This window comes from Bos indicus x Bos taurus, chromosome 5 (genome assembly GCF_003369695.1).
Source record: "Bos indicus x Bos taurus breed Angus x Brahman F1 hybrid chromosome 5, Bos_hybrid_MaternalHap_v2.0, whole genome shotgun sequence".
NCBI lineage: Eukaryota > Metazoa > Chordata > Mammalia > Artiodactyla > Bovidae > Bos > Bos indicus x Bos taurus.
Window position 1 is genome coordinate 49,146,209 of NC_040080.1, and position 25,016 is coordinate 49,171,224.

The 25,016-nt window shown below is 43.9% G+C and overlaps 1 protein-coding gene across 2 annotated transcripts in view; it reads left to right on the top strand.

Moving 5' to 3' along the window:
* Positions 1-676: 676 nt before the first annotated feature.
* The window catches only part of BPIFC (BPI fold containing family C), a 44,094-nt gene continuing 19,754 nt past the window's right edge, over positions 677-25,016 (top strand). Inside the window, exons 1-7 of one of the 2 annotated variants that reach the window (XM_027541864.1) lie at positions 677-787; positions 8,568-8,697; positions 10,308-10,428; positions 18,441-18,569; positions 20,214-20,369; positions 20,497-20,560; positions 22,665-22,725. In XM_027541864.1, the coding sequence (XP_027397665.1) occupies positions 8,568-8,697; positions 10,308-10,428; positions 18,441-18,569; positions 20,214-20,369; positions 20,497-20,560; positions 22,665-22,725 (661 nt within the window). In that variant the 5' untranslated portion in view covers positions 677-787. The other variant, XM_027541865.1, reaches the window with a different exon arrangement.

Sequence of the window (25,016 nt, forward strand, 5' to 3'; positions counted from 1 at the left end):
CCTTTGATGCTTCATGTAATCAGATTCCTGGCCATCTAAAGTGCAATGATTAAAACATGGGGAATGGGGTTTAGAGACTATAGATACCAAGTTCCAAAATAGTCGATGAACCCACCTAAACTGACTTTAGAGGAATGCTGGGAGTGAAAGTCATTAAAAATCTGAAAAACAAGCTGATAGTTAGAGATACTTTCTGTGATCCTACCCTGAAAGATAAAGATGGTAACTAGGTTGGCCTAGTTATCAAGATGCTTTCAGAATGAATCTGATCCACTGAAAGTCCAAAAGGTATCCTTGGCAGTAGTGGCAACATTCAGTACAGGCAGCCTGACCGAGGGAAACCAGCTTACTCTCCCAGAAAGGAAAAGTCTTCCTCTTCCAATTCAATACAACTTCACACCTTTTTTTAATACACTGGAATTCTGAAGCTTTCTGGTAAAGTAGGCATAATAATTTCTCAGGATGTGTGTGTGTGCACGCACGTGCATGTATGTGTGTGTGTGTGTGTGTGTTAGGGAGATAATTATTGCATAGGTGGCATTGTCTGCTCATCTAGGTAGAGACTGAAGTGTTCATTCATGTCTTCATGTTGTTGGGTAACTGAAGTGAAGCAATTATGTGTCACATTTTGAAAGAGGCTTTTTAAAAAGATTCACCACTAGATGATTCAGACTTAATTATCATCTTTGCAGCAGATGAGTTCAAGGCTCCAGTGGAGAACACATCAACTTCAAAGGCAGAGGGAACTGAAGGCGCTCCCTGGCTTTGGATACTTCCTCTTCTTGAGGTAAGAATCTTGAACCAAGATTGAATCAACTTGAAGCCTGAACCACCTTCAAGTCTCTGCCAGTGCACAGCGTCCCAACGGGAACTACCCTCTTGCTGGAGATGACCCAGATCTGGTAGGGCACCTTGAACAGCCGGCTGTCACACATCCTGAATTATTTTGGTCTGCCTAGCCTTTTCTATGCTTTATTTCTTTACGTCACTCAGCCCACCCAGAAAACTGTGAACAGCCCTAAGATAAAAATGAGAGTTGGTTTAGACTACATATTTTAGTTCTGCATCCTTCAAAAGTGGGGCTCAATAGTTTGGACTTCTACTTTTGCCTCCATTCCAGTGGGGAACCCAGCACAGTGGCAGGAAATTCTAACTTGTCTCTCGACTGGTGTGGCCAAGACTAAGGAACTTCAGTGATCTCTGTGCTTTGGGATCAGGTCTTAAACCACAACAGTGACCTGGATCCTGCTGAGCAAACAGCCTTCCCATCGACCTGAATTTTGTAACTCTTATGTGTTAAGTATGGAGTTTTGGGGGATGGGGGTGGGGAGACTTGGGGTAAATTTTCAAGGCCCTTGTTATTAGAGATCTTGGTATAAAATCAAATGTGTGGGCTGAATCCCTTGAAATATTCTTCAAGTCTGCCTATATTCCATACCTGTTGATTTAAACTTCTTACCAATTTTATTATCTGTCTTAACCATTAGGTTGGAATATTCTTATAGACTAGGCTTCTTTAAACCAATTGAACTTAATTTCTCAAACTTTGCCTTTATTTTAAAGGCTACACATTTCATTCACTCAACACACCTTTTAATTTTTCCAGAGTCTGCCAAAGCTCTCCTTCAGGAGCAGTAATGGTACACTGATATTTCTCAGGACTTTCCTAAGTCGTATGTGAGTTTTCTTATTTCTAGTCAACAGAATGGCTCAGGCAAAAGCCATTTAATTTAGAAGTATTATTCTGTCTGGATATTGGTATGGAAATGTAATGCCTTTTGAGGCTTTGAGTATTGGAAAGAAGAATTCCTCAGAAGCAACAAAACACGTAACTCGCTAGCAGGTTTTTAAATCATCCTGACCCCTTCTTTTAACAGGCAACTCACCCTGTCCTTACTTGTCAGCCAAATTACCTAAACTTTTAGGAGTCATCTCCTTGTTTGACAAGATTCTGTTCCTCCCCTGCCCATAAATTATCATCCTAACCAAACAATTCAACTGAAAGTTACATACAATATATTCCTTTATAGCCCAGTAATTTTACTCACTCATAAAATTTCGAGAAGAAAAATATGTGTTTTCTATATGCAGCTTTGAGTTCCTAAATCTCCGTCAAAGTAGACCACTTCAGAAACTTCCTTGAACCAAGAAGTGAAAACAGGTTTTTTGGCTGCTGGAAGGAAATTTAAAACTCCATTTGTGCCCAAGAGAATACAAATGGATTTGCACTTTGATACTTGAACATTTCCAGACACTTAATGAATCTTTCCACATAAAAGATGGCATCAAGCAACTCCTATTTAAAATTCCCAGATAAAAATGAAAAGTGTAGTACTGTCAAGTCATTAAATGAAAAAAAAAAATCATAAACACTAGAATTAGGAGCCAGAAGAACAGGTTTGATTCCCCAGAGTCTGACTTACTCTGGGATCTTGGACAGGTCATTTGAACTCTCTAAGCCTCTGTATCCATATGTCTAAAATGGCAGAAATATACTAGTGTTGTGAGTTTTGTGAATTGTGAAGAACTATAAATTTATCATTTTAATTGCTCTTCCATTCATAAGTAATATCTCTGCTTTGGTTTATTGTGGTTTTTCACTGTAGAAATGAAGAACTATTTATATGATAGTTTGGTTTTCTCATTGTTTTCAACCTTTTCTAGAACTTTCCTTAGCTAACAAGAATCTTGTAAGCCAGTTGGTTAGTAAGTTAGCAAATATTTATTGAGATCCTACTATATACCAGGCAGAGATAATTTCTACCTTACTTTGCATACATCTAATGGGTATAGACTTTTTGGTCTAACATTCATTTCTTTCCACTATTATGAAATCTTTTCCTCATTTAAAAAAATCCCTCTCTGAGAGGGGATATATGTATACCTAAGGCTGATTCATGTTGATGTTTGGCAAAAAACAACAAAATTTTGTGAAGCAATTATCATCCTTCAATTAAAAAATTAATTTTAAAAATCCCTCTCTTATAATAACCTATAATGGAAAATAACCATATACATACATGCTCATGCTCAGTTCCTAAGTCGTATCTGACTCTTTGTGACCCCATGGATTATAGTCTGCCAGGGTCCTCTGTCCATGGGATTTTCCTGGCAAGAATACTGGAGTGGGTAGTCATGCCCTCCTCCAGAGGATCTTCCCGACCCAGAGTTCGAACCTGCATCTCCTGCATTGGCACAGCACACACACGTATATATGTGTGTGAATCTATGTGTGTGTGTGTGTCTCTGTATGATATATATATCATATATATATATACACACATATATACAGTACATGGGGTTACAAAAAGTTGGACACAATTCAAGTGGCTGAGCAGACATATATATATACATATATATGCACATACATATATATATCTATATATATATATGAGTTGCTTTGCATACAATATTATAAATCAACTATACTTCAATTAAAAAAAAACTCTCTTATGCCTGCCTAGCCATGACTCCCCCATTTACAGTTCTTTGCCTACAGTGATATCAACATAACTACACATCAGTTTGGCCTCATCCTTTGTTAAAATGTGGAACTACTTCTATACCAGTTGGTAAATAGCCACTAATCTAAGGCCCAGGAGTGTTCCTCTTACTCCCATTGTCCCATCCATCTCTACCTATCCCTCTCTCAAGGACCCCTGGACCACTCCCAGGATAGCTAAAGGATCGAGGAAGGCCTAGGATAGATGGCATGCTATGCATGTTCAGTCGCTCACTAGTGTCCAACTGGACCTAACTCCTGCATCCACCCTGAGTATAAAATGCTGTTGATATCATCCTGTCTCCCAGAACATGGAGAGCCTCACACTCATTTATCCTGCTCCTCATATTTCCCCCAACCCTCAGATCACTCATTGCTTGACCAGAGAGACCTCTTCTCCTACCGGAATTCTTTGTCCTCGGCTCTCGCTCTCGCTCTCGCTCCTCTGTGCTTTCCTTAGTATTGTCTTCACCTTATCTTCCTCAAGCTGCACCCCGGCCCTGCCCCCTGCACTGTCCAGTTTCTTTCTGTAGCTTGTCCTTTACTACCAAGACCAAGTCCATACAGCTGAGACACCACACTGTGACCCTATAGACGGTAGCCCACCAGGCTCCCCCATCCCTGGGATTCTCCAGGCAAGAACACTGGAGTGGGTTGCCATTTCCTTCTCCAATGCATGAAAGTGAAAAGTGAAAGTGAAGTCGCTCAGTCATGTCCGACTCTTCACGACCCCATGGACTGCAGCCTACCAGGCTCCTCCGTCCATGGGATTTCCTAGGCAGGAGTACTGGAGTGAGGTGCCATTGCCTTCTCCGGGCATAAGGTCATAGCAGTTTTAAAATATTGAAATACCTCAGTATCTATTAGCAAACAGTCACTGCTCTGGGTCCCCCACCCCACCCCCCAGTATACCCACAGTGGCCACTCCTCCAAGACTTCCTCTGTCCCACCCATGATCCAGGACCTAATCTCCCCAGCCCTGCTCTAGAACTGTGGCCACCATCTGTTCTAATGGATGAATATGCTCTGCTAGTGTGTAAATGCTTTAACCACCTCTGCAAAGAGCTATAATAAAATGTAGAGTGAAATAAATCCTATTCCTTTTAGTTGTGTGCGGCTAGAGGTATCCATCTTCGCTGCTGTATAATATTCCACCGTATGCATAAACCTCCGTGTATGTGCATTCTGCTGGGAATGTCTATGTTGTGTTCAACTCTCTGCTGGGCTCACTTTGCTCTTTTGGACATTTTGGCACCTGGCTCGCGTGGGCAGGGGGTTCTCTTGAGTGTGTTCCTAGAAGAATAAGGTATGTTATATTCAAGGGAAAAATAAAGGCTATTTCTTTGCTTATGATTCATTGATTCCCTCTATCAGTACTTATCAGTCACTCACTGCGTCCAAGACACTGAGGGATTCAGGCTCTGAAACCTCCAAGCCAGACAAGGCCTTTGGCCTCACAGCACTTATATTCTGGTAGAGGAGACAGACAATAAGTAAAAAAAGGAAATATAGGCACATGAATAAATATATATTTTGACTGAGGGTTCAGAAGGAAATGAGATTAGCTTAGGGAAGTCATAAATGGCTTCAGAAGGAGAACTATGTTTACAGTGAACCTTAAGGATGCACAGACTTTCTGTAGGCTAAGTGAAGGGCAACAGCCTAAGTGCAGGTATTAATCAGGAAGCATGGGGTGAGTTTGGGCTTCCTCAGTGGCTCAATGGTAAAGAATCCACCTGCAATGAAGGAGATACAGGTTAGATCCCTGGGTTGGGGAGATCCCCTGGAGAAGAAAACAGCAACCCAGTCCAGTGTTCTCGCCTGGAGAATCCCATGGACAGAGGAGCCTGGCGGGATACAGTCCATGGGGTCACAGAGTCGGACGTGACTTAGTGACTAAACAATAACAATAGTGGGATGAGTTTGGGGACTTCTCTGGACAAGGGATATACAGATCCGCTGACAAATGTAAGCAGGTTGACTGAACCAGCCTCTTCTCATACCTGAAGGTGGATTTATGCAATACAGGACAAATCAAGACTCTACTTCTCGATCTCATGGCCCTCTAGCAAAATGTCCCCTATGAGTATTCACCAGTCTGAGCATACACCCATAGCATGAGTGGGGAAGCTTGTGCACTGGACAGAATGCCAGCCCCAGGGGTGAGAGGAGCAGCCCTTTCTCTGCCACCAAGCTGGATACACTCGTGTGGGGTTTTCCTGGGACATTCTCTGCTGGTCCCACAGAGGCTGGTATATCTCCAGAGGGCATCCTTTCTCATTTCACACAAAAGCCCAGCATAAGCCAGCAGTAGCCCTACTCGGACACTCCCTCCCCTGGTCAGACTGCTGTGCTCCTTTCAGATAAATTCTCTGGAACTCCCCTTTGTCTACTTCGTAGCATTCCCATTTCTATGGTCTTACCCAAGGGCACACAAAAATGTTTGTTTTCTCTGTTGTTGTTCAGTCACCAAGTCATGTCCGACTCTTTGCAACCCCATGAACTATAGCCCACCAGGCTTCTCTGTCCATGGAATTCTCCAGGCAAGAATACTAGAGTGGATTGCCATTTCCTTCTCCAGAGGATCTTCCTGACTCAAGTCTTGAACCCTGGTCTCCTGCATCACAAACAGATTCTTTACCACTTGAGCTATAGGGAAGTCCTTTGTTTATCTTGGCCAAGCACAGAGATACTCTCTCTTTCTCTCTCTGTCACACACACACACACACACACCTCTTACAGTGACCTTCCCCTTCATCTGGACTGCTCCTGAATCCCAGCCCCTCTGGGGTACTTCCCTGCCCCAACTGGCCTGATTCCTCCCTCTGTCTAAATACACAGCTCCTACAACTCCCTCTTCCCTGACCACTCCCTCAAGTGCTCCCCTAACTAGTTGCACATTTGTGTGTTAACTCCGTGGGTATCATGTGAATACAGGAATGACAGGTCCCCCAGCTTGTAAACTCCCAGAACTAGAAACAAGGCCTGTAAATGCATTACCAACTCTACTGTCATTAGAAGAAACCTGTATCACTGATGTTGCTGCTACCTCTGCTTCATTCATCAAGAAAATGGAGTGACATTAATTCATTGAATCCATTAATTCAGTAAGTGTACATTGAACATTTGGTATATGTCAAGCACTAGCAAGATAACAGTGAATAAGATGCGGTCTTTCTCCTTGGAGAAGATGTTTAGTAAGTTTTTTCATGTGTCTTCTATGTGCCAGGTATTGTACTAGGCTCTGGAATCATAGTAGTAAGTCAGACAAGACAATCACAATGCAGGACTGTACATATGAAAATCAAGGACTGTTCCGAGTACTGTGGGACCTCCAAAGTCATGCCTGGCCCACTTCATAGTCTCAAAGAAGAGACAAGCCATTCATTCAATCAATCAATATTTGCCTACTGGATGCCAGTCAGTGTTCAAGGTGCTGAAGTGATGAAGTCCTTCTCCGTGAAGCCTTAAAATTCTAGTAGGAGAGATAGAAAATAAACAAGTAACTAGAAACCATGCTAGGTGATGACTAGTGCTTTGGAGAAAAAATGCAGCAAGGGAGGCATGGGGAATATCGAGGTCATGGGAAGTGTGTTTCGTTTAGACAGGTTAGGAAAGGCTTCACTGAGATATCGCTCAAAATACCTGAAGAAAGTGAAAGGCCCAGCCACGTGGTTTCTGGAAGCTGTCTCTGCCGGGCAGAGGGAACAACAAGTGTAAAGACCTGAGATCCAGGCTGCTTAGAGTGATCAAGGAAGATCAAGTCAGCCAGTGAGACTGGGTCCAGATGAGCCAGGTATGTCTATGAAGGAAAGTCAAGGAGGAAGTAGAGGTGTGAGCAGGGCAGGGCCTTGCAGTTGGTAGAAGGGCTTTGGATTTTTTGCTGAGTAAGATAAGGAACCACTGGAGGGCTTTAACAGGACGGGGGCAGAAGTGACAGACCTGACTTGAGAAGTTTTACCAGAAGAAGAACACTTGAGAAGTTTTCCCAGAAGGAACTGTGCAGCTGGCCCTGGAGGATGCATTCACCAGACAGATGTGGGCATGCGACGCAAAAATAGAGAGACAGAAAGAGATGTACATGCATGTATGTTTATATTGCGAGGGTTAAAGACAAAGCCCTCAACTGTGAGAGAACTGACAAACGGAAGGACAGTAAATAGCTCAGTGTGGACAGCTCAGAGCTCTACCCTCACTGAGATAGGAGAGGAGGGTCAGGAGCATGGGAGAAGTCCGGAGCCAGTTATGAAAGGCCTTGATTGCCATGCTAAGAGCTTAAACCTGTTTGTCCTGTGGGCAAAGGAGAGTCAACAATGATCTTAAAGCAGATAAGTGGTTGTCTCACATCCACTGAGGCCACCTTTCCAAACTCCTGAATCATTTGTTCTAGAACTCAAGAATTCCTCCATCCCACTTTCATATCCAAAGCATATCCTTCCCAAGGTATATCCAAGTTGTTACATTTATTGTAAGACTCTTGTATTGCATTGCACTATATCTTACTGTGTTACAATTATCTGTATGTTTATGTCTGCTGCTAAGTCACTTCAGTTGTGTCCGACTCTGTGCAACCCCGTAGATGGCAACCCACTAGGCTCCCCCGTCCCTGGGATTCTCCAGGCAAGAACACTGGAGTGGGTTGCCATTTCCTTCTCCAATGCATGAAAGTGAAAAGTGAAAGTGAAGTCACTCAGTGGTATCCGACCCTCAGCGACCCCATGGACTGCAGCCTTCCAGGCTCCTCCATCCATGGGATTTTCCAGGCAAGAGTACTGGAGTGGGGTGCCATGGTTTATGTCTAATTCACCCACTATTCTGTGGAAAGCAAAGGTCAGAGGTCACACATGGGTCATCTCTACATCTTCAGCACCTGGAACACATTCTGATGTGTTCAATAAATGATCACTGGATGGATGTTTAGATGGATGGTTGGATGGATGGATGGATGGAGTGAGTGAGTGAGTTCTGGAAGTAAGCAATGAAAATAAGAAAACCTAGAAATGTTAGGTTGGATTGGGCAATGAGAAAGCATAATAAAGGAACTCTAAATGTTGGCTAATTGCAGATGTGTACAAAGATGGCCCAAGTCCAAGTCCTCTGGGGATGTTTCCTCCTGTGGAATCTCTACATCTCATCTGCTCAGGCCATTTACCCTGGAATCAAGGCGAGGGCTACTCAGCGGGCCCTGGACTATGGTGAGTTGGATGCTTTCAGAAGCCAGGCTGTACTCACCTCCCAAGTGGAGTCTTTGACCCAAATCCAGAAGCTCATATTGGGGTATCTCATGACTGAGACAAGCTCAGCAGTGGGCTGATCCAGAGATGTTAAGAAGGCTGAGGGGAAAGTGTTTGCTTGAAAAATAATCCTCTTGACAACAGACATATCTAAATACAGCCACAGACTCATATTCCACTCCCCACCTCTCTTTCCCCTGTACATGCATACACAGTGAACATCTTGGACATAAAAAGCACTTGGAACAGAATCTTGCAATAGCAAATTCCCAATGAAGATTACCTACATTATTTTCATATGTGTCAACAGATACCTCCACAGTTGCTAACATCCCATGTTATAGATGAGAAAAGTGAAGGACAGGGAGATTTTGTAACTTGCAGAGTCACACAAGCTAGTGAGCCAAAGTGTTGAGATTCAAACCCAAGCTGTCTGTGAGTGCTTTGGATTCCATCTTTCTATCCTTTACCTCTGTCTTTATATCTCCATATTACTATGCTATTCACAGTATTATAGAGGATAAATCTGCTCTCCTTAATTTCCAGCAAGAATAGGAAAGTGGAAATGAGCTTAAGCTAAAAGGAAAGGAGTGAAAACAAAGCTTCCTCCTTGAGAAGGTTAAAATGAAAAGATCGTTCTTCGTTATTGTGTGAATTACTTTTCTCAAGCGTTCTGATGGGCAGGAGAGCTCTATTTCCCCTCAAGCTCAGAGAAGCGTGTTCTGTGGTGCTATTATATAAAGATGGGCTTATTTCAGAATTAAACAAAATCAGTGGTTACTCAATTCTGGGGGGTGCTGGTATCCTGAGAATAAGATGAAAATGTGAACCCTCTCCCCTGAAAAATTAGATGGACAAACACACACACACACATCACAATATTTTATTAGAATTTTAGGTGTTGAAGAGTTACTAATAGTCCAAGGATCTCAGATCCAAAATTCCTGAATTTAAAGAATCTGGGAGAGAAAGAGGACAGTGTAATATAATTTTCTGGAACAGGCACAAACTCTGGAGTCAAATCGCCCAGATTTGACTATGGTCTCCCCCAGTTCTTAGCTGTGTGACTTTGGCAAGAATTAACCTCTTTGAGGCTCAGTTTCTTCATCTGCAAAACAAGATAATAATGATACTTTACATTTTTCCTAACACTGTCCTGTGTTAACATATTCTCATGCTGTTAGCTCTGGGGTCTCGGACAATTTCAGTAGCCTTTCTGAGGACTAGCATTTTCTTCTACAAAGTGGGGACAGTAACATCCACCTTGTAAGAATCTTGTTTTCTAAGTATGTAGGAGTATGATTTTACTTAATAAATTTCACATATGTATTTAATGATATTATGCCATCATCATCTTGTTTTGATCAATAAACATTTTCTGGGGCTTCCCTGGCAATCCAGTGGTTAAGGCTCTGTACTTCCGATGCAGAGGACTTAGGTTTGATCCCTAGTTGGGGAACTAAGATCTCACATGCCACATGGCGTGACCAAAAAAAACAAAATAAACAGTTTAAAAAGTCAAATTAAAAATTTTAATTAAAAAATAATAATTTTCTTTGGTTGCTTCACAGCTGTTCAAGCTGGAATGGAGATGATTGAACAAATGGCCAAGGAAAGAAAGCTCCCAGATTTAAAAGGTTCTGAGTCTCTTGAATTTGTGAAAATCGATTATGTGAACTACAATTTTACCAAGTAAGTAAAAGAGAAGAGCATTTTTAGCAGTGAAATTAATCTTTAAAATCTCAGGGTTGTGGCTATGCCACCATGAGTCCTGGTGTAACACCAGGACAGAGGAGAAGTTAACCAACCTTTGGTGACAGGCTTATCAGATGACTCACCCAAGCGAGAAGGGTCATGGAGTTGACCGAGTATGTGATATTTGGGTCAGAACGCGTGGGGCCAAGTCACATCTCTGCTGCATGCTCGTTGTGTGCCCCTGACACATCTGCTCAGAGTCTCAATGTCCTCTCCTCATCCCTAAAATGAAAATTGTAACTGAATGTAGATGCCAGCTGTGGCTACCTTGTCCCCAAGATTCTAAACGAAATTCTTGTTTGTTCCATTGCTTACCCCCATAAACCTGGATGCAGGGTTCAATCTCAGTTTCATAATCTACTCTCATCAAGTCTTATCTTACTTTAGTAAAGTTTAGTCAAGACTTCAGAGGTCATAGGAATGGGTTACAAGGCACATGGCCTTCTGCCCTCTTGCTCTCTAGACCTCCCCTCCTTCTCTGAAGCAATGTAAGTTTCTTCCCCTGACTTCATGTGTAGCAGTTCCACCCACTCCTGAGTACCAAAGGATCTTCCTAAATGCTTTTCCAAGTAATTTTCTCTCCAATAAACTGCTTTTCCTAAGAAGAATTCTGGTGGCAGGTACAATCTTTTCTACCACATTACAGCAATTAAATCAAATGTCAAAATCAGTAATCAGTAAAAGTCAGATATTATAACAAATGTGAAGATACTTCATAGAATCTGAAGCTGCTGAACATGAATTAGTTTGATAGACTTAATGATAGTGTAAGACCGTCAATGTAAGAACAACAAAATTGCCACATTGATCCAGATCCTTGTTTCACCCAGCATAGAGTTTTGAGGTTATACTGTTACCCTCCCTCTTACACTGAGGGGCCCCCAACTGGGTCCTTCTCTTGCCCAGTGCTGCTCATGTCAGCTGAGACCAGGTTCAACAAAGAAGAGCAGAAATTTTATTCATCAATCAAAGAATGGAGGAGGAGAGCCTGCACTCTGAAGACACATTCTCCCCATGGGAGGAAAGTGAGGGACTCTTAAGGGGTAGGTGGGAGGCAGGTGCAACATCAGAAACTGGGGGAAAGGGCAGAGATTTTCAGGAATAGTGCTGCTCACACAGGGCCTTGCACCCAGCACTATTTGTGCCTAGTGAGGTACAAGTCCACATGCTGCGGGCAGACATCCTAACATGGCAATGAGGCAGAGGCAACTTTCGGACACATCTAGATTTCCTTGACACAGACGCTGCTCTTGCACTTAGGCTGCAACCAGTTCAAGGCGTTGACTGGCGAGTTTCCTTTGAGATATAACTGATAATCTTTAACAATCATCAAGTGTTTTGGAACGAGACTAGAAATAGTTTAAAGCAGAGATCTTTCAGTTCCCTGGTGTGTCTATGTGTGATAGCACAAATTAGGAGTAAGGTTTGGCTGTATATAACAGAAATTGAGAGCGACTTAGATGAACTAGGGGTTCATTTTTGTCTCACAAATAATAAGCTCTAATGAAGCAGTGGAAGAATCCTGTTGAAGCCCCACAGTTTCATTGGAATACAACTGTCTTATATTTTTCTCCTCCGCCATCCTTAACTCTGCCTCTGGCCTCAGTGGCCTCATGGTCTAATGTGGCAGATGCTCTACAGTTAGTCCTTCAGTGGCAACCCACTCCAGTATTCTTGCCTGGAGAATCCCATGGACAGAGAAGCTTGGCCAGCTACAGTCCTTGGGGTCGCAAGAGTCAGACACTACTTAGGGACTAAACCACTACCACAGCACCACAGCCATCCAACAAGGGTTTGTTGGGCACCTACAGTGTACTAAGGCTTTGTTCTAGGCATAGGATATACTGCAGAGAATGACACAGATATGCTTAGTGTTCATTGAGAGAGATGAGCATTAAATACGTATTTACAAAATTAATGATTTAATTACACTGATGATAATGCCACAGCAGAAAAATCCAGGGTGATTCCCATAATATAAAGTGAAGTTAAACGTGAGGAGAAACAGGTATTCTCATGCATTGCTACTGGGACCAGATAAACTGGGACAAAAATTTCAGATCTGGCTGTCCAAACAGGAGCTGCTGGCCTCATTTGACTATTGAGCCCTTGAGATATGGCTGATACAACTGAGAACTGTATTTTTTAATGTTTTCAGCTGAAAAGTTTATAAACTCTAAATACAGCCAAGTATTTTTGATGAAGGGCTTCCCTGGTGGCTCAAACAGTAAAGAATCCACTTGCAATGCATGAGACCCAGGTCCGATTCCTGGGTCAGGAAGATCCCCTGGAGAAGGGAATGGCAACCCACTCCAGTATTGTTGCCTGGAGAAATCCATGGACGGAGGAGCCTGGTGGGCTACAGTCCACGGGGTTGCAAAGAGTTGGACACGACTTAGTGACTAAACAACAACAAAAAATTTTTGATGAAAATTCAGTATCTAGATTGAAGTATATCATGAGTATACAGCATGTCATATTTTGAAGGCTTATTTTCTAAAAAGGAAAATAAGGTATCTCATATATTGGTTACATGTTGAAATAATAATATTTCCCTTTTTAATACTACTAGATAATGTTAAACTACATATATGGCTCACACTGTATTTCTATCAGGCAGTGCTATTTTAGGAGATGATTTGCAAGCATATTTTTAGGTGTGCTCTTTGACCCAACAATTCCACATCTCCTCTCTAGAGAAGCATGTACACAAACAGCATGAATGAGGATGTTCACTGTGGCATTGTCTATAATACAGAGATACGCAAACATCCTAGATGTCCAAACACAAAGCAATGATTTTTTTTTTAATCCACAGCTTGGATTACTCTGTAGCAATTACAAAGAATGAGTTAGACCTATATGTATCAAAATTAAAATATTTCCAAGATACTATAGTCTCTACCATTGTCTTCCCACAATGATACTCAGGACATTTGACAGAGAATATAGGAAAAGATGCCAAAAAGAGGAAGTAGTGAATAATCATTTCTTTTCAACTGTCACATTTTAAAACTTTCCCTAATCTTAGTTCATAACAACGCTTTCTCCTGTGCAACAGTTATATACAGATGATCTTATTAGTCTTCCCAACCTTCCCATGACACTCTTCTTTTAAGTGATTGACTGGAAGAGTTTAGTCTTCACTAAAGCCACACAGCTAGCAGAAAACTTGGCTCCAAGCTGAGTGTCCTTTGCATGATACCTGTAGTGCTATAGCTTAGTGGTTAAGAGGCCTCACCACAGATGGAGGCTTCCAGGTCTGGTTCTACTACTTATATATGACTTCAACCAAGTTTCTCATCTTTTCATCACTGAATGGCAGATCACAAAATCAGCAGTGGCCTCCTAGGATTATGGAGAGGGTGAAGATGAGCTAATGCATGTAAAGTGCTTACTCCAGTGCCTAAGCAGATAGCAATTGCTCAATCAATGGTCATAATCATAACTCATAGTAAGGCACATGGCCATCGAACTATGTCTGTTGCATGCCACCTCGGTTCAGTTCAGTTCAGTTGCTCAGTCATGTCCAACTCTTTGCGACCCCATGAATTGCAGCATGCCAGGCCTCCCTCTCCATCACCAACTCCCGGAGTTCACGCAAACTCATGTCCATCGAGTCGGTGATGCCATCCAACCATCTCTTCCTCTGTCGTCCCCTTCTCCTCCTGCCCCCAATCCCTCCCAGCATCAGGGACTTTTCCAATGAGTCAACTCTTCCCATGAGATGGCCAAAGTAATGGAGTTTCAGCTTTAGCATCAGTCCTTCCAATGAACACCCAGGACTGATCTCCTTTAGAATGGACTGGTTGGACCTCCTTGCAGTCCAAGGGACTCTCAAGAGTCTTCTCTAACATTACAGTTCAAAAGCATCAATTCTTTGGCGCTCAGCTTTCTTCACAGTCCAACTCTCACATCCACACATGACCACTGGAAAAATCATAGCCTTGACTAGACAGACCTTTGTTGGCAAAGTAATGTCTCTGCTTTTCAATATGCTATCTAGGTTGGTCATAACTTTCCTTCCAAGGAGTAAACGTCTTTTAATTTCATGGCTGCAATCACCATCTGCAGTGATTTTGGAGATGATTTGCAGTGATTTTGGATAAAGTCTGATGCTGTTTCCACTGTTTCCCCATCTATTTCCCATGAAGTGATGGGACCAGATGCCATGATCTTAGTTTTCTGAATGTTGGGTTTTAAGCCAACTTTTTCACTCTCCTCTTTCATTTTTATCAAGAGGCTTTTTAGTTCCTCTTCACTTTCTGCCATAAGGGTGGTGTCATTTGCATATCTGAGGTTATTGAGATTTCTCCTGGCAATCTTGATTCCAGCTTGTGCTTCTTCCAGCCCAGCGTTTCTTATGATGTACTCTGCATATAAGTTAAATAAGCAGGGTGACAATATACAGCCTTGACATACTCCTTTTCCTATTTGGAACCAGTCTGTTGTTCCATGTCCAGTTCTAACTGTTGCTTCCTGACCTGCATATAGGTTTCTCAAGAGGCAGGTCAAGTGGTCTGGTATTCCCATCTCTTTCAGAATTTCCCACAGTTTATTGTGATCCACACAGTCAAAGGCTTTGACATAGTCAATAAAGCAGAAATAGATGTTTTTCTGGAACTCTCTTGCTTTTTCGATGATCCAGTGGATGTTGGCAATTTGATCTCCAGTTCCTCTGCCTTTTCTAAAACCAGCTTGAACATCTGGAAGTTCACAGTTCATGTATTGCTGAAGCCTGGCTTGGAGAATTTTGAGCATTACTTTACTAGCATGTGAGATGAGTGCAATTGTGCGGTAGTTTGAGCATTCTTTGGCATTGCCTTTCTTTGGGATTGGAATGAAAACTGACCTTTTCCAGTCCTGTGGGCACTGCTGAGTTTTCCAAATTTGCTGGCATATTGAGTGCAGCACTTCCATAGCATCATGTTTCAGGATTTGAAATAGCTCAACTGGAATTCCATCACCTCCACTAGCTTTGTTCATAGTGATGCTTTCTAAGGCCCACTTGACTTCACATTCCAGGATGTCTGGCTCTAGGTCAGTGATCACACCATCATGATTATCTTGGTCATGAAGATCTTTTTTGTACAGTTCTTCTGTGCATTCTTGCCACCTCTTCTTGATGTCTTCTGCTTCTGTTAGGTCCGTACCATTTCTGTCCTTTATCGAGTCCATCTTTGCATGAAATGTTCCCTTGGTATCTCTAATTTTCTTGAAGAGATCTCTAGTCTTGCCCATTCTGTTTTTTCCTCTATTTCTTTGCACTAATCGCTGAGGAAGGCTTTCGTATCTCTCCTTGCTATTCTTTGGAACTCTGCATTCAGATGCTTATATCTTTCCTTTTGTCCTTTGCTTTTTGCTTCTCTTCTTTTCACATCTATTTGTAAGACCTCCTGAGACAGCCATTTTGGTTTTTTGCATTTCTTTTCCATGGGGATGGTCTTGATCCCTGTCTCCTGTACAATGTCACAAACCTCCGTCCATAGTTTGTCAGGCACTCTGTCCATCAGATCTAGTCCCTTAAATCTATTTCTCACTTCCACTGTATATAATCATAAGGGATTTGATTTAGGTCATATCTGAATGGTCTAGTGGTTTTCCCTACTTTCTTCAATTTAAGTCTGAATTTGGCAATAAGGAGTTCATGATCTGAGCCACAGTCAGCTCCCGGTCTTGTTTTTGCTGACTGTATAGAGCTTCTCCATCTTTGGCTGCAAAGAATATAATCAATCTGATTTTGATGTTGATGTTGACCATCTGGTGATGTCCATGTGTAGAGTCTTCTCTTGTGTTGTTGGACAACAACACAACAACAACACTATGACCAGTGTGTTCTCTTGGCAAAACTCTATTAGCCTTTGCCCTGCTTCATTCCGTACTCCAAGGCCAAATTTGCCTGTTACTTCTGTTTCTTGACTTCCTAGTTTTGCATTCCAGTCCCCTATAATGAAAAGGACATCTTTCTTGGATGTTAGTTCTAAAAGGTCTTGTAGGTCTTCGTAGAACCATTCACTTTCAGCTTCTTCAGCATTACTGGTTGGGGCATAGGCTTGGATTACTGTGATATTGAATGGTTTGCCTTGGGAATGAACAGAGATCATTCTGTCGTTTTTGAGATTGCATCCAAGTACTGCATTTCGGACTCTTTTGTCGATCACGATGGCTACTCTATTTCTTCTGAGGGATTCCTGCCCGCAGTAGTAGATATAATGGTCATCTGACTTAAATTCACCCATTCCAGTCCATTTTAGTTCACTGATTCCTAGAATGTTGATGTTCACTCTTGCCATCTCCTGTTTGACCACTTCCAATTTGCCTTGATTCATGGACCTGACATTCCAGGTTCCTATGCAATATTGCTCTTTACAGCATCGGACCTTGCTTCCATCACCAGTCACATCCACAACTGGGTATTGTTTTTGCTTTGGCTCCATCCCTTCATTCTTTCTGGAGTTATTTCTCCACTGATCTCCAGTAGCATATTGGGCACCTACTGACCTGGGGAGTTCCTCTTTCAGTATCCTATCATTTTGCCTTTTCATACTGTTCATGGGGTTCTCAAGGCAGGAATACTGAAGTGGTTTGCCGTTCCCTTCTCCAGTGGACCACATTCTGTCAGACCTCTCCACCATGACCTGGCTGTCTTGGGTGGCCCCACACAGCATGGCTTAGTTTCATTGAGTTAGACAAGGCTGTGGTCCATGTGATCAGATTGGCTAGTTTTCTGTGATTATGGTTTCAGTGTGTTTGCCCTCTGATGCCCTCTGGCAACACCTACCGTCTTACTTGGGTTTCTCTTACCTTGGTCGTGGGGTGTCTCTTCACAGCTGTTCCAGCAAAGCATAGCCACTGCTCCTTACCTTGGACGAGGGGCATCTCCTCATGGCCGCCCCTCCTGACCTTGAGCATGGAGTAGCTCCTCTTGGCCCTCCTCGCCCACGCAGCCACTGCTCCTTCGAGGTGGGGTTGCTCTTCTCAGCCACCGCCCCTGACCTCAGACGTGGGGTAGCTCCTCTTGGCCACCTCCCCTGACATCAGACATGGGTAGCTCCTCTCGCTGCTGCCCCTGACCTCGGGCAAGGGGTGGCTCCTCTAGGCCGCTCCTGTGCTGTTGCAGCCTGGCACACCTACTGCCTCTAATTACCTGTGTGACCAGTGACCACTCAGAGAATCCTTAGAAGGAGTTCATGCTGTAAAGTAAGTTTCTCAACTAGGGAAAATACTGTCCACGTAAGAGGGCATTTGGAAGGAAGGCAGGCTGTTTACTGTCCTGATGATTGTGAGGGAGGGGGAACTATTGGCATTTAGTTGGTACACATGCCAAATATCCTGCCAACAGTCCTCTATAAAAAATAATTGTCCCATCCAAAATATGAATGTTCCCCCCATTGAGAAATACTGAAACAGCTGAGGGGAAAGATCCTGATGGCAATATTCTGTCTTTAGAGAAACTAAAGAAGGAGACTGATTACTTGAAAATTTGCTTCTAAGCCTGCTCATTTCTCCCCTCCACTAGATACAAGGGGCTTCCTGCCAAGGGTCTGAAGGGAATTAGGAAGCAGTGCCCTGAGGCTGCAGTGCAGACCCGAGGGTCCTTTCTCTACCTTCAAGCAAGCCTTAGTCACTCAGTCGTGTCTGACCCTTTGTGACCCCATAGACTGTAGCCCACCAGGTTCCTCAGTCCGTGGGATTTTCCAGGCAAGAGTACTGGAGTGGGTTGCCAGTCACTTATCCAGGGGAATCTTCCAGACCCAGGGATTGAACTGGGGTCTCCTGCATTGCAAGTGGATTCTTTACCATCTGAGCCACCAGGGAAGCCCCCTTCCTCTATAGGAATTCACAATTGCCTGTTCCTTTCAAGAGTTCTACAACTGCATTTTGGGTTTTGCTTTACTGAAATATGTGCTACGGGAGTTGCACTAATTTTTCTGTTTCTTGTTTTATAGCATAAAAATCAATGCCTTTTCATTTCCAAATACTTCACTCTCCTTTGTTCCTGGTGTCGGAATCAAGGCTCTGACCAACCATGGAACTACCAACATCAGCACAGACTGGGAAGTCAAGTCTCCACTTTTGTGAGTATTCCTCTGAAAAGTCTGCTGCTATTTTGGGGGGAAGTGGAGAAAAAAATCAAAACTGCACATGTTTGCCAATGTATTTGACATTAGGGTTCTTTCCCTCAGTCGTTAACTGTCGGGGGAGTGTGTAATTTCCTCGGTTCTGTCTCGCCACAGCAAAAATTTGAAGCGATGGATGGACCAGTGTTACAGCTTGGTTACAGCTCAGTTTTATTTGGCAAGCAAAGGAAAATACACCCTTGAGGTGTGAGGGTGGGACAACCCAAAAGAAGCAAAGAGAAGAGAAGAGAGAGGCTCAATTTTGGCTCCTCTTTTCATGTTTTTTCTCCTCCTCCTGAGCCTGCGCTGTGTAAATTGGGCTAGCCAGGAGGGCTGTTTGTTTCACTTGATGTTTTCACTCTGGTCCTCAGACCTTACTCTGTTCTGTTTTTGCAGGCTTTTTCCTTTCTTTGTCTTTTAATCACCACTATTTTGGACTCCTTTTTCCTAGTCTAACTACCTGACATTAACCATCTTTCTCAAGTGCATTCTTCAAGGAGAGATTTAAAACAGAATATCTTTTCTGGGGACAAGGGAGAGGGGCCTGAAAAGCATCAGTGGCAGAGCCGCTGATCAATGTGCCATTTAAGATTTCCTAAGAGCTAGAAGTCCCTGATTGTTAGAGGCATTGACATGAGCTTAACATTTCAGAGTCCCAGTGAATTGCCATCTGACCTTGAGCTAGTCTTTGAACATGTTTCCCTAACTGTAAGGACAACTGCTTGTCAATAAGCCTTCCTACCTCATAAGGAGGTTGGAGGAGGGTAGTCAGCTTGAGCCCAATCCTCCCTCTACCAAAAGGCCTTTGCACTCTTCTGTAGAAAGAAAGGATCAAGTTCAAGGTGCACTTATAAACTGCCTACTATGTGCAAGTCACTATCCTGAGTGAAATGTTTAGGTCTGCCTTGGTTGATTCCCCTAGGATAACACATTCATTCACCCATTTGGTCGTTCAACATCCATTTATTGAGTGCCTACTGCATCCATTTACAAATGGTACTGAATACCACTCATCTCCCTCTCAAGAACTCTAGTCTTATAGACAGTAGAAAAATAACATTTTCCCTCATAAGAAGCAGAGAGTCATGTATTATTCATTTCCTTGCTGACTTATCAACCATAGATTGAGTGCTTATTCTGTGTCAAGCCACAAGGTAAATCCTGGGGCCTGGAGATGAACACCATCAAGGAGTTCACATACGACATCTAACTGTCACCTTCCCATCTAGATGCCCGTCCTAAATAAGCTGTGGCCACTTTACCCCTATGTTCTCCCTCCAAACAAGCTTCATATATCAATTGTGGTTAATATTAAAACATGCCCAACCACGATGGAGGCCAGAGCACTCAGGATGAAATACCTACAAGGCGCCTAGAGCTGTCACCATTCGCACATTTGTTACTTCATTTGTTCAGTAAATATCCATTCAGCTCCACCCCTATCTGTTGTTAAGTACCAGGAATCCAGAGGTGATGAGGTTCCTGCCCTCCTGGGGCTTACAGCCTATGGGTAAGCCCTCCTATGGGCGTAGATTCAGAGGAACAAGATCCATCTCCACCCCTGCCCAGGCTTGGGTAACCTTGCACTTTTTCTCTCAACAGCCAAGACACAGGAGCAGCTGACCTGTTTCTCTCTGGGGTCTATTTCACTGGTATAGTTGTCCTGTCCCGAAATGACTTTGGTCACCCGATCCTGAAGCTCCAAGACTGCTATGCTCAAGTGAGCCATGCTGACGTCTCGTTTTCTGGAGAGCTCAGGTGAGCAAGGGCACCCTGGTGGGCAGTGGCCAGGCTGTGGCTGGATTCTCAGGCGGCTCCTAGGGGTGGTTATCAACTGGCAGATATGATTCTGTATAAGCCTTAAAAAAAATTTTTTTTTCCCTAGTGTCCTATATAACTCCTTCGCTGAGCCCATGGAGAAACCCATTTTAAAGAAATTAAATGAAATGGTAAGTCCTTAAAGATTATCCAGCCACAGTGACATGCTGTCAGCAGCAGTTCTACCATGCTTTGATGAACTCTAAGTCAATAAACCTTGCCTGAGCACCAGCTGTGTGCTAAGCACTCCCCAAGGCACTTTCACAAACATTACCCTTTGCAGCTTAATAGTTTCTCAAGTGCCTGCTATGTGCCAAATACTATGGTTGGTGCTAGAGATATAGAGATACATAAAACAGCACTCCTTCCCTCAAATCCTGACCTCAGGGTGGGCAAACAATCAAAAAGATTTGGATTATTGTGTGCCTACTGTATGCCCAGCACTAGGCTATAGTCTGTTGGGGATATGCAAAAGGAATACGCTCCTCTGTTTAGGAAAACCCAGTTCAGACTTGGGAAACTAACTGAATATGTATTTGAATCTTGTACATACCTATGTTGTCCTTAGATTGAACTGAAGGGGTTCAGAGAAATGGAAAAATTAAATAAATAGATCCTGGAAGTATCCTGGGGGATACTTTTGGAGGGTGCAGGTCTTGAACTTGGCCTTGAATTACAGGTAGGATTTGAATAGGTAAGGAATGGGAGAAAAGAATGGATATTTCCAGCCAAGTGAAATAGTGTAAGTTAAGGTGACTTCCTGATTCCAGAAGTCAGCATTTGGAGAAGGAAAAGATGGAATTGGTGGTGAGCCCTCTTTCTAATCCTGACAGTATCTTCCCTGAACACTTCACATGTTTCTGGAGAGACAAGGAGACAGGTGAGGAGGACAGGGAAAAGAAAGGAGATTCATCTCTGGAAAAGAGGAGCAAGGATGGTGTCTGGCTGTCTCCATCCTCCTTGTGTTGAATTCAATGCTCAGAAGGCAGGAGGTAGATAATGAACTTGATGAGCAAATTGACACACAGAAACATTAAGCAGCTTGTCCAACAAGGTTGCCCGGCTTGCCCAAGGATGCTGAAGCTTTCCTATCTTTCTCCATCCTGACCTGAAATTTGCTGAGTGCCAGCGAATGTGCATATTAAAGAGTGGCTGGGAAAGAGTGCTGTCACCTTAAGAGACCCCACCCTTGCTCATCCATCGTTCAAAACGAGTCATGGTCCTTTGGCCTCCAAAAAGAAGCCGATAGTTAAGCTTGCCTGGAGTTTATATATGACATGGAGCTCATAGATGCTTTGCTTCTAGGGTTCCCTCTGTGTCACTGGAAAAGGACAGGAATGCTCCGACCACAGTGGTCTAGCCATGTCAGACCAGATTTCAAATCCTGCTGATCTACTTGATCACCTTCTCTAAGCTTCAGTTTTCCCATCTGTAAATAAAGGACAGTAGTGCCTGCCCCTCAGGACTGTAGTGAAAACAGAATGAGGTTAACAATCGGTAACATTCATTGAATGCTTATGACATAGCAGATGCAATTATCATCCACGTGTTGCAGATGAGGGGGGTGAGGCAAAAGAGTACAAGGAACTTGCCAAGGCATCCAAGGCCAGGCAGTCAGACTCCTGAGCCTCTGCTTGTAACCTCCACACTGAGTGTTCAGCGTATGCCTAGCACATGGCACCCACCTCGGTACTTTTCCTCCTTCCTACAGATGTGCTTGGGAGTGATTCAAGATTGCTTTTCTGATTCCAAAAGGGGTTCTGATCTAAGTAGATGTTTGATCAAATGAGCTCTCAAAGCAGCCCAGCAAGGAAGTCAAGTCCCTGATCTAACTCTCCCAGGGCAGGGCCTGGCATGCTGGCAGTGAAGGCAAGAGGCAGGGGCATCCCTGCCATCAGGAGAGGCTCAGCAGGTTCCCCAGGTGTCATAGCACATGGACTGGGCACACGTCCTTTCGTGCCGCAGGAAGGAAAGCCAAGAGCTCGTTCTTTGATGGGGCAAGCTGGGTGTAGTCCCAGTTGCTCTGAAGATGAGCCAGCATTCAGTGGCACACCACCCACTCACTAGGAACTTGAGGCCCATGGACATCAATTCATTTAAGGGAAACATTTAAGGGAAAGTCCAAAGGGAGAAGGTCTTCTTACTGAAAGGCCTTTGTGGGCGCGGTCTAGGCCCTGAAACAGAGATGTCCAGTACAATGTGATAACTTGCATTTTTTTTTCCTTTTATGGCCAGCTCTGTCCCATTATCACAGGTGAGGTGGAGGCACTGAATGCCAATCTCAGCATGCTGGAGGGTGAGTCCTAGAGCCGTCTCTTCCGGGTGCTTCTTCTCCCACCCTGCACTCAGGTGCTCTCCAGGTGGGCTTTGCTCCAGCTCTCTGGTCTGCTTTCCCCTCTGCAAACTAGTGCCACTGCAGGGAGGGGCACACAGGGACTGACCCGAGTGTGTAGGGCCTGCTCTTTTCTGCTGGTTAGCTAGCTTCACTGCAGGAGGAGATGGCTTCAGGAGACAAGATGCAAGGCAGAGGATTAAACTCTTGTGAGCTTGAATCCCAGCTCTGGTACTAAACCCATCCTCTTCAGAATGATGGATGCTCATCCTGATCAGTTACCCCTGGTTCTAATCCCTTTGGTGGTTCCTATAGCTGCCTTCAGGATCAAGTCCAAATCCCTTAACATGGACTACAAGACCTGCCTGTCATGGTCCGGCTCCTCCTCACCTCTCTGAACTTCATCTTCCACCTCTAGCTGCTCCAGCCATCAAACTGCTTCTCCTTCCTCACACCCTTGCCTCCCACCTTGCTGTCCTCTCTGTCTAGAAAAGCCTTCTCTCCTCTTCATCCATTTATTCACTTAAGAGATATTTACTGAGTACCTGTCTCTCTGCCAGCACTGTGCTAAGCACAGCTCCTTCTGCTTCCTGTCCCTCAGCCATTTCTTGTCCTATTCCCTCCGCTCAGGCATAGTTCCAGTTCCTCAATGCTCACCTGATACTTTGGGTGTTTCTATCTCTTTGCACACCATCCACTCATCCCCCAATGATGTGCTGAGCCCCTGGAATAGGCTGGGTGCTATTCTTGGTGCTGGAGATGCAGCAGTGAGCCTAGGAGACAGAAATACCTGCCCTTATGGGGCTAGTGAGAGGAGACAGCCAGCCAGCAAGATAATTAGTAACATCTACAGTATCATTGCAATAAATGGTAAGACGAAAACTAAAGCAGGGAAGGAACTTGCTGGCAGTGGGGCGGGGGCGGGAGTGGGGGCTGTTTAAAATAGCCTGGCCGGGAAAGGCACCCCTGAACAAGTGGCATTAGAGTAAGGACCTGAATGAAGTAGGGAGCTGCTGCTGCTGCTGCTGCTAAGTCGCTTCAGTCGTGTCCGACTCTGTGCGACCCCTGAGATGGCAGCCCACCAGGCTCCCTCGTCCCTGGGATTCTCCAGGCAAGAACACTGGAGTGGGTTGCCATTTCCTTCTCCAATGTATGAAAGTGAAAAGTGAAAGTGAAGTCGCTCAGTCGTGTCTGACTCGTAGCGACCCCATGGACTGCAGCCTACCAGGCTCCTCCGTCCATGGGATTTTCCCAGCAAGAGTACTGGAGTGGGATACCATTGCCTTCTCCAAAGTAGGGAGCAGCTGCTCCTAAATCTGGATGAAGGACTTTCCAGTCAGAGGAAAACTCAAGCTCAAAGGCCCCTGTGGGAACATGCTGAGTGCCTTGGAGGAACTGTCAGGAGACCATACTGGAAACAGAAGGAACGAGGGGGAAGTATCAGGAAACAAGGTCAAAGAGGGGAAAGCAGATGGTTAGAGCTTCAGAGTTCTATAGGTCATCACGAAGGCTGGCTCTTAGTCTGAGATGAGAAGTTGTTGGAGAGTCCTTGCATGTCCTGACTTATATTTTAAGGAGATCACTCTGGCTTCTATTAATTATAGGACAGGGTCAAAGGTGGAGGCAGGGAGACCACTTAAGAGATTGCCACAGTGACCCATATGAGCAAGGAAGGGAGGGGCCTGGATGAAGTGAGGAAGATGGTGAGAGGCGTTCAGGTTCCAGATGTACCTGGAGGGTAGAGACAGTGGTACTTGCTGACACATTGAATGTGGATCATGAAAAGAATCAGGGATGGATGACCCCAGGGTTTATGTTGAGCATCTGAAAAACTGGAAGAAATGGATTTATTGATACCAAGGTGGGGAAGACTATAAGACTCAGTTTGTAGCTGGACCATCCAGAGCTCAGCTATAGATCTGCTCTTATTACATTGTGTTAATTTCCTGTTCCACCTTGAGTTCCTTGAGGGGAGGAACTTTGACTCTTCTCTGTGTCCCTAACACCAAGCACAGTGCCTAACTCATAGTAGTTTAATAAACAAGGGATGAAAGGAGATGGTGTCTGGACAGATGGATTGATGAGTGGATGCAGATAGATGAATAAAAAATAATAGATTGGCGAGGTAGGGAAAGAGTAAGAAGATGTAGAAAAGATGAGGAAAGAACCAGTGGAAGAGTCCCATGTCCTAGCTTGCTGTGGGCAAATTTCTTCACTTTTGGGAGCATGTATAACAGGATATGGACGAAAATTTG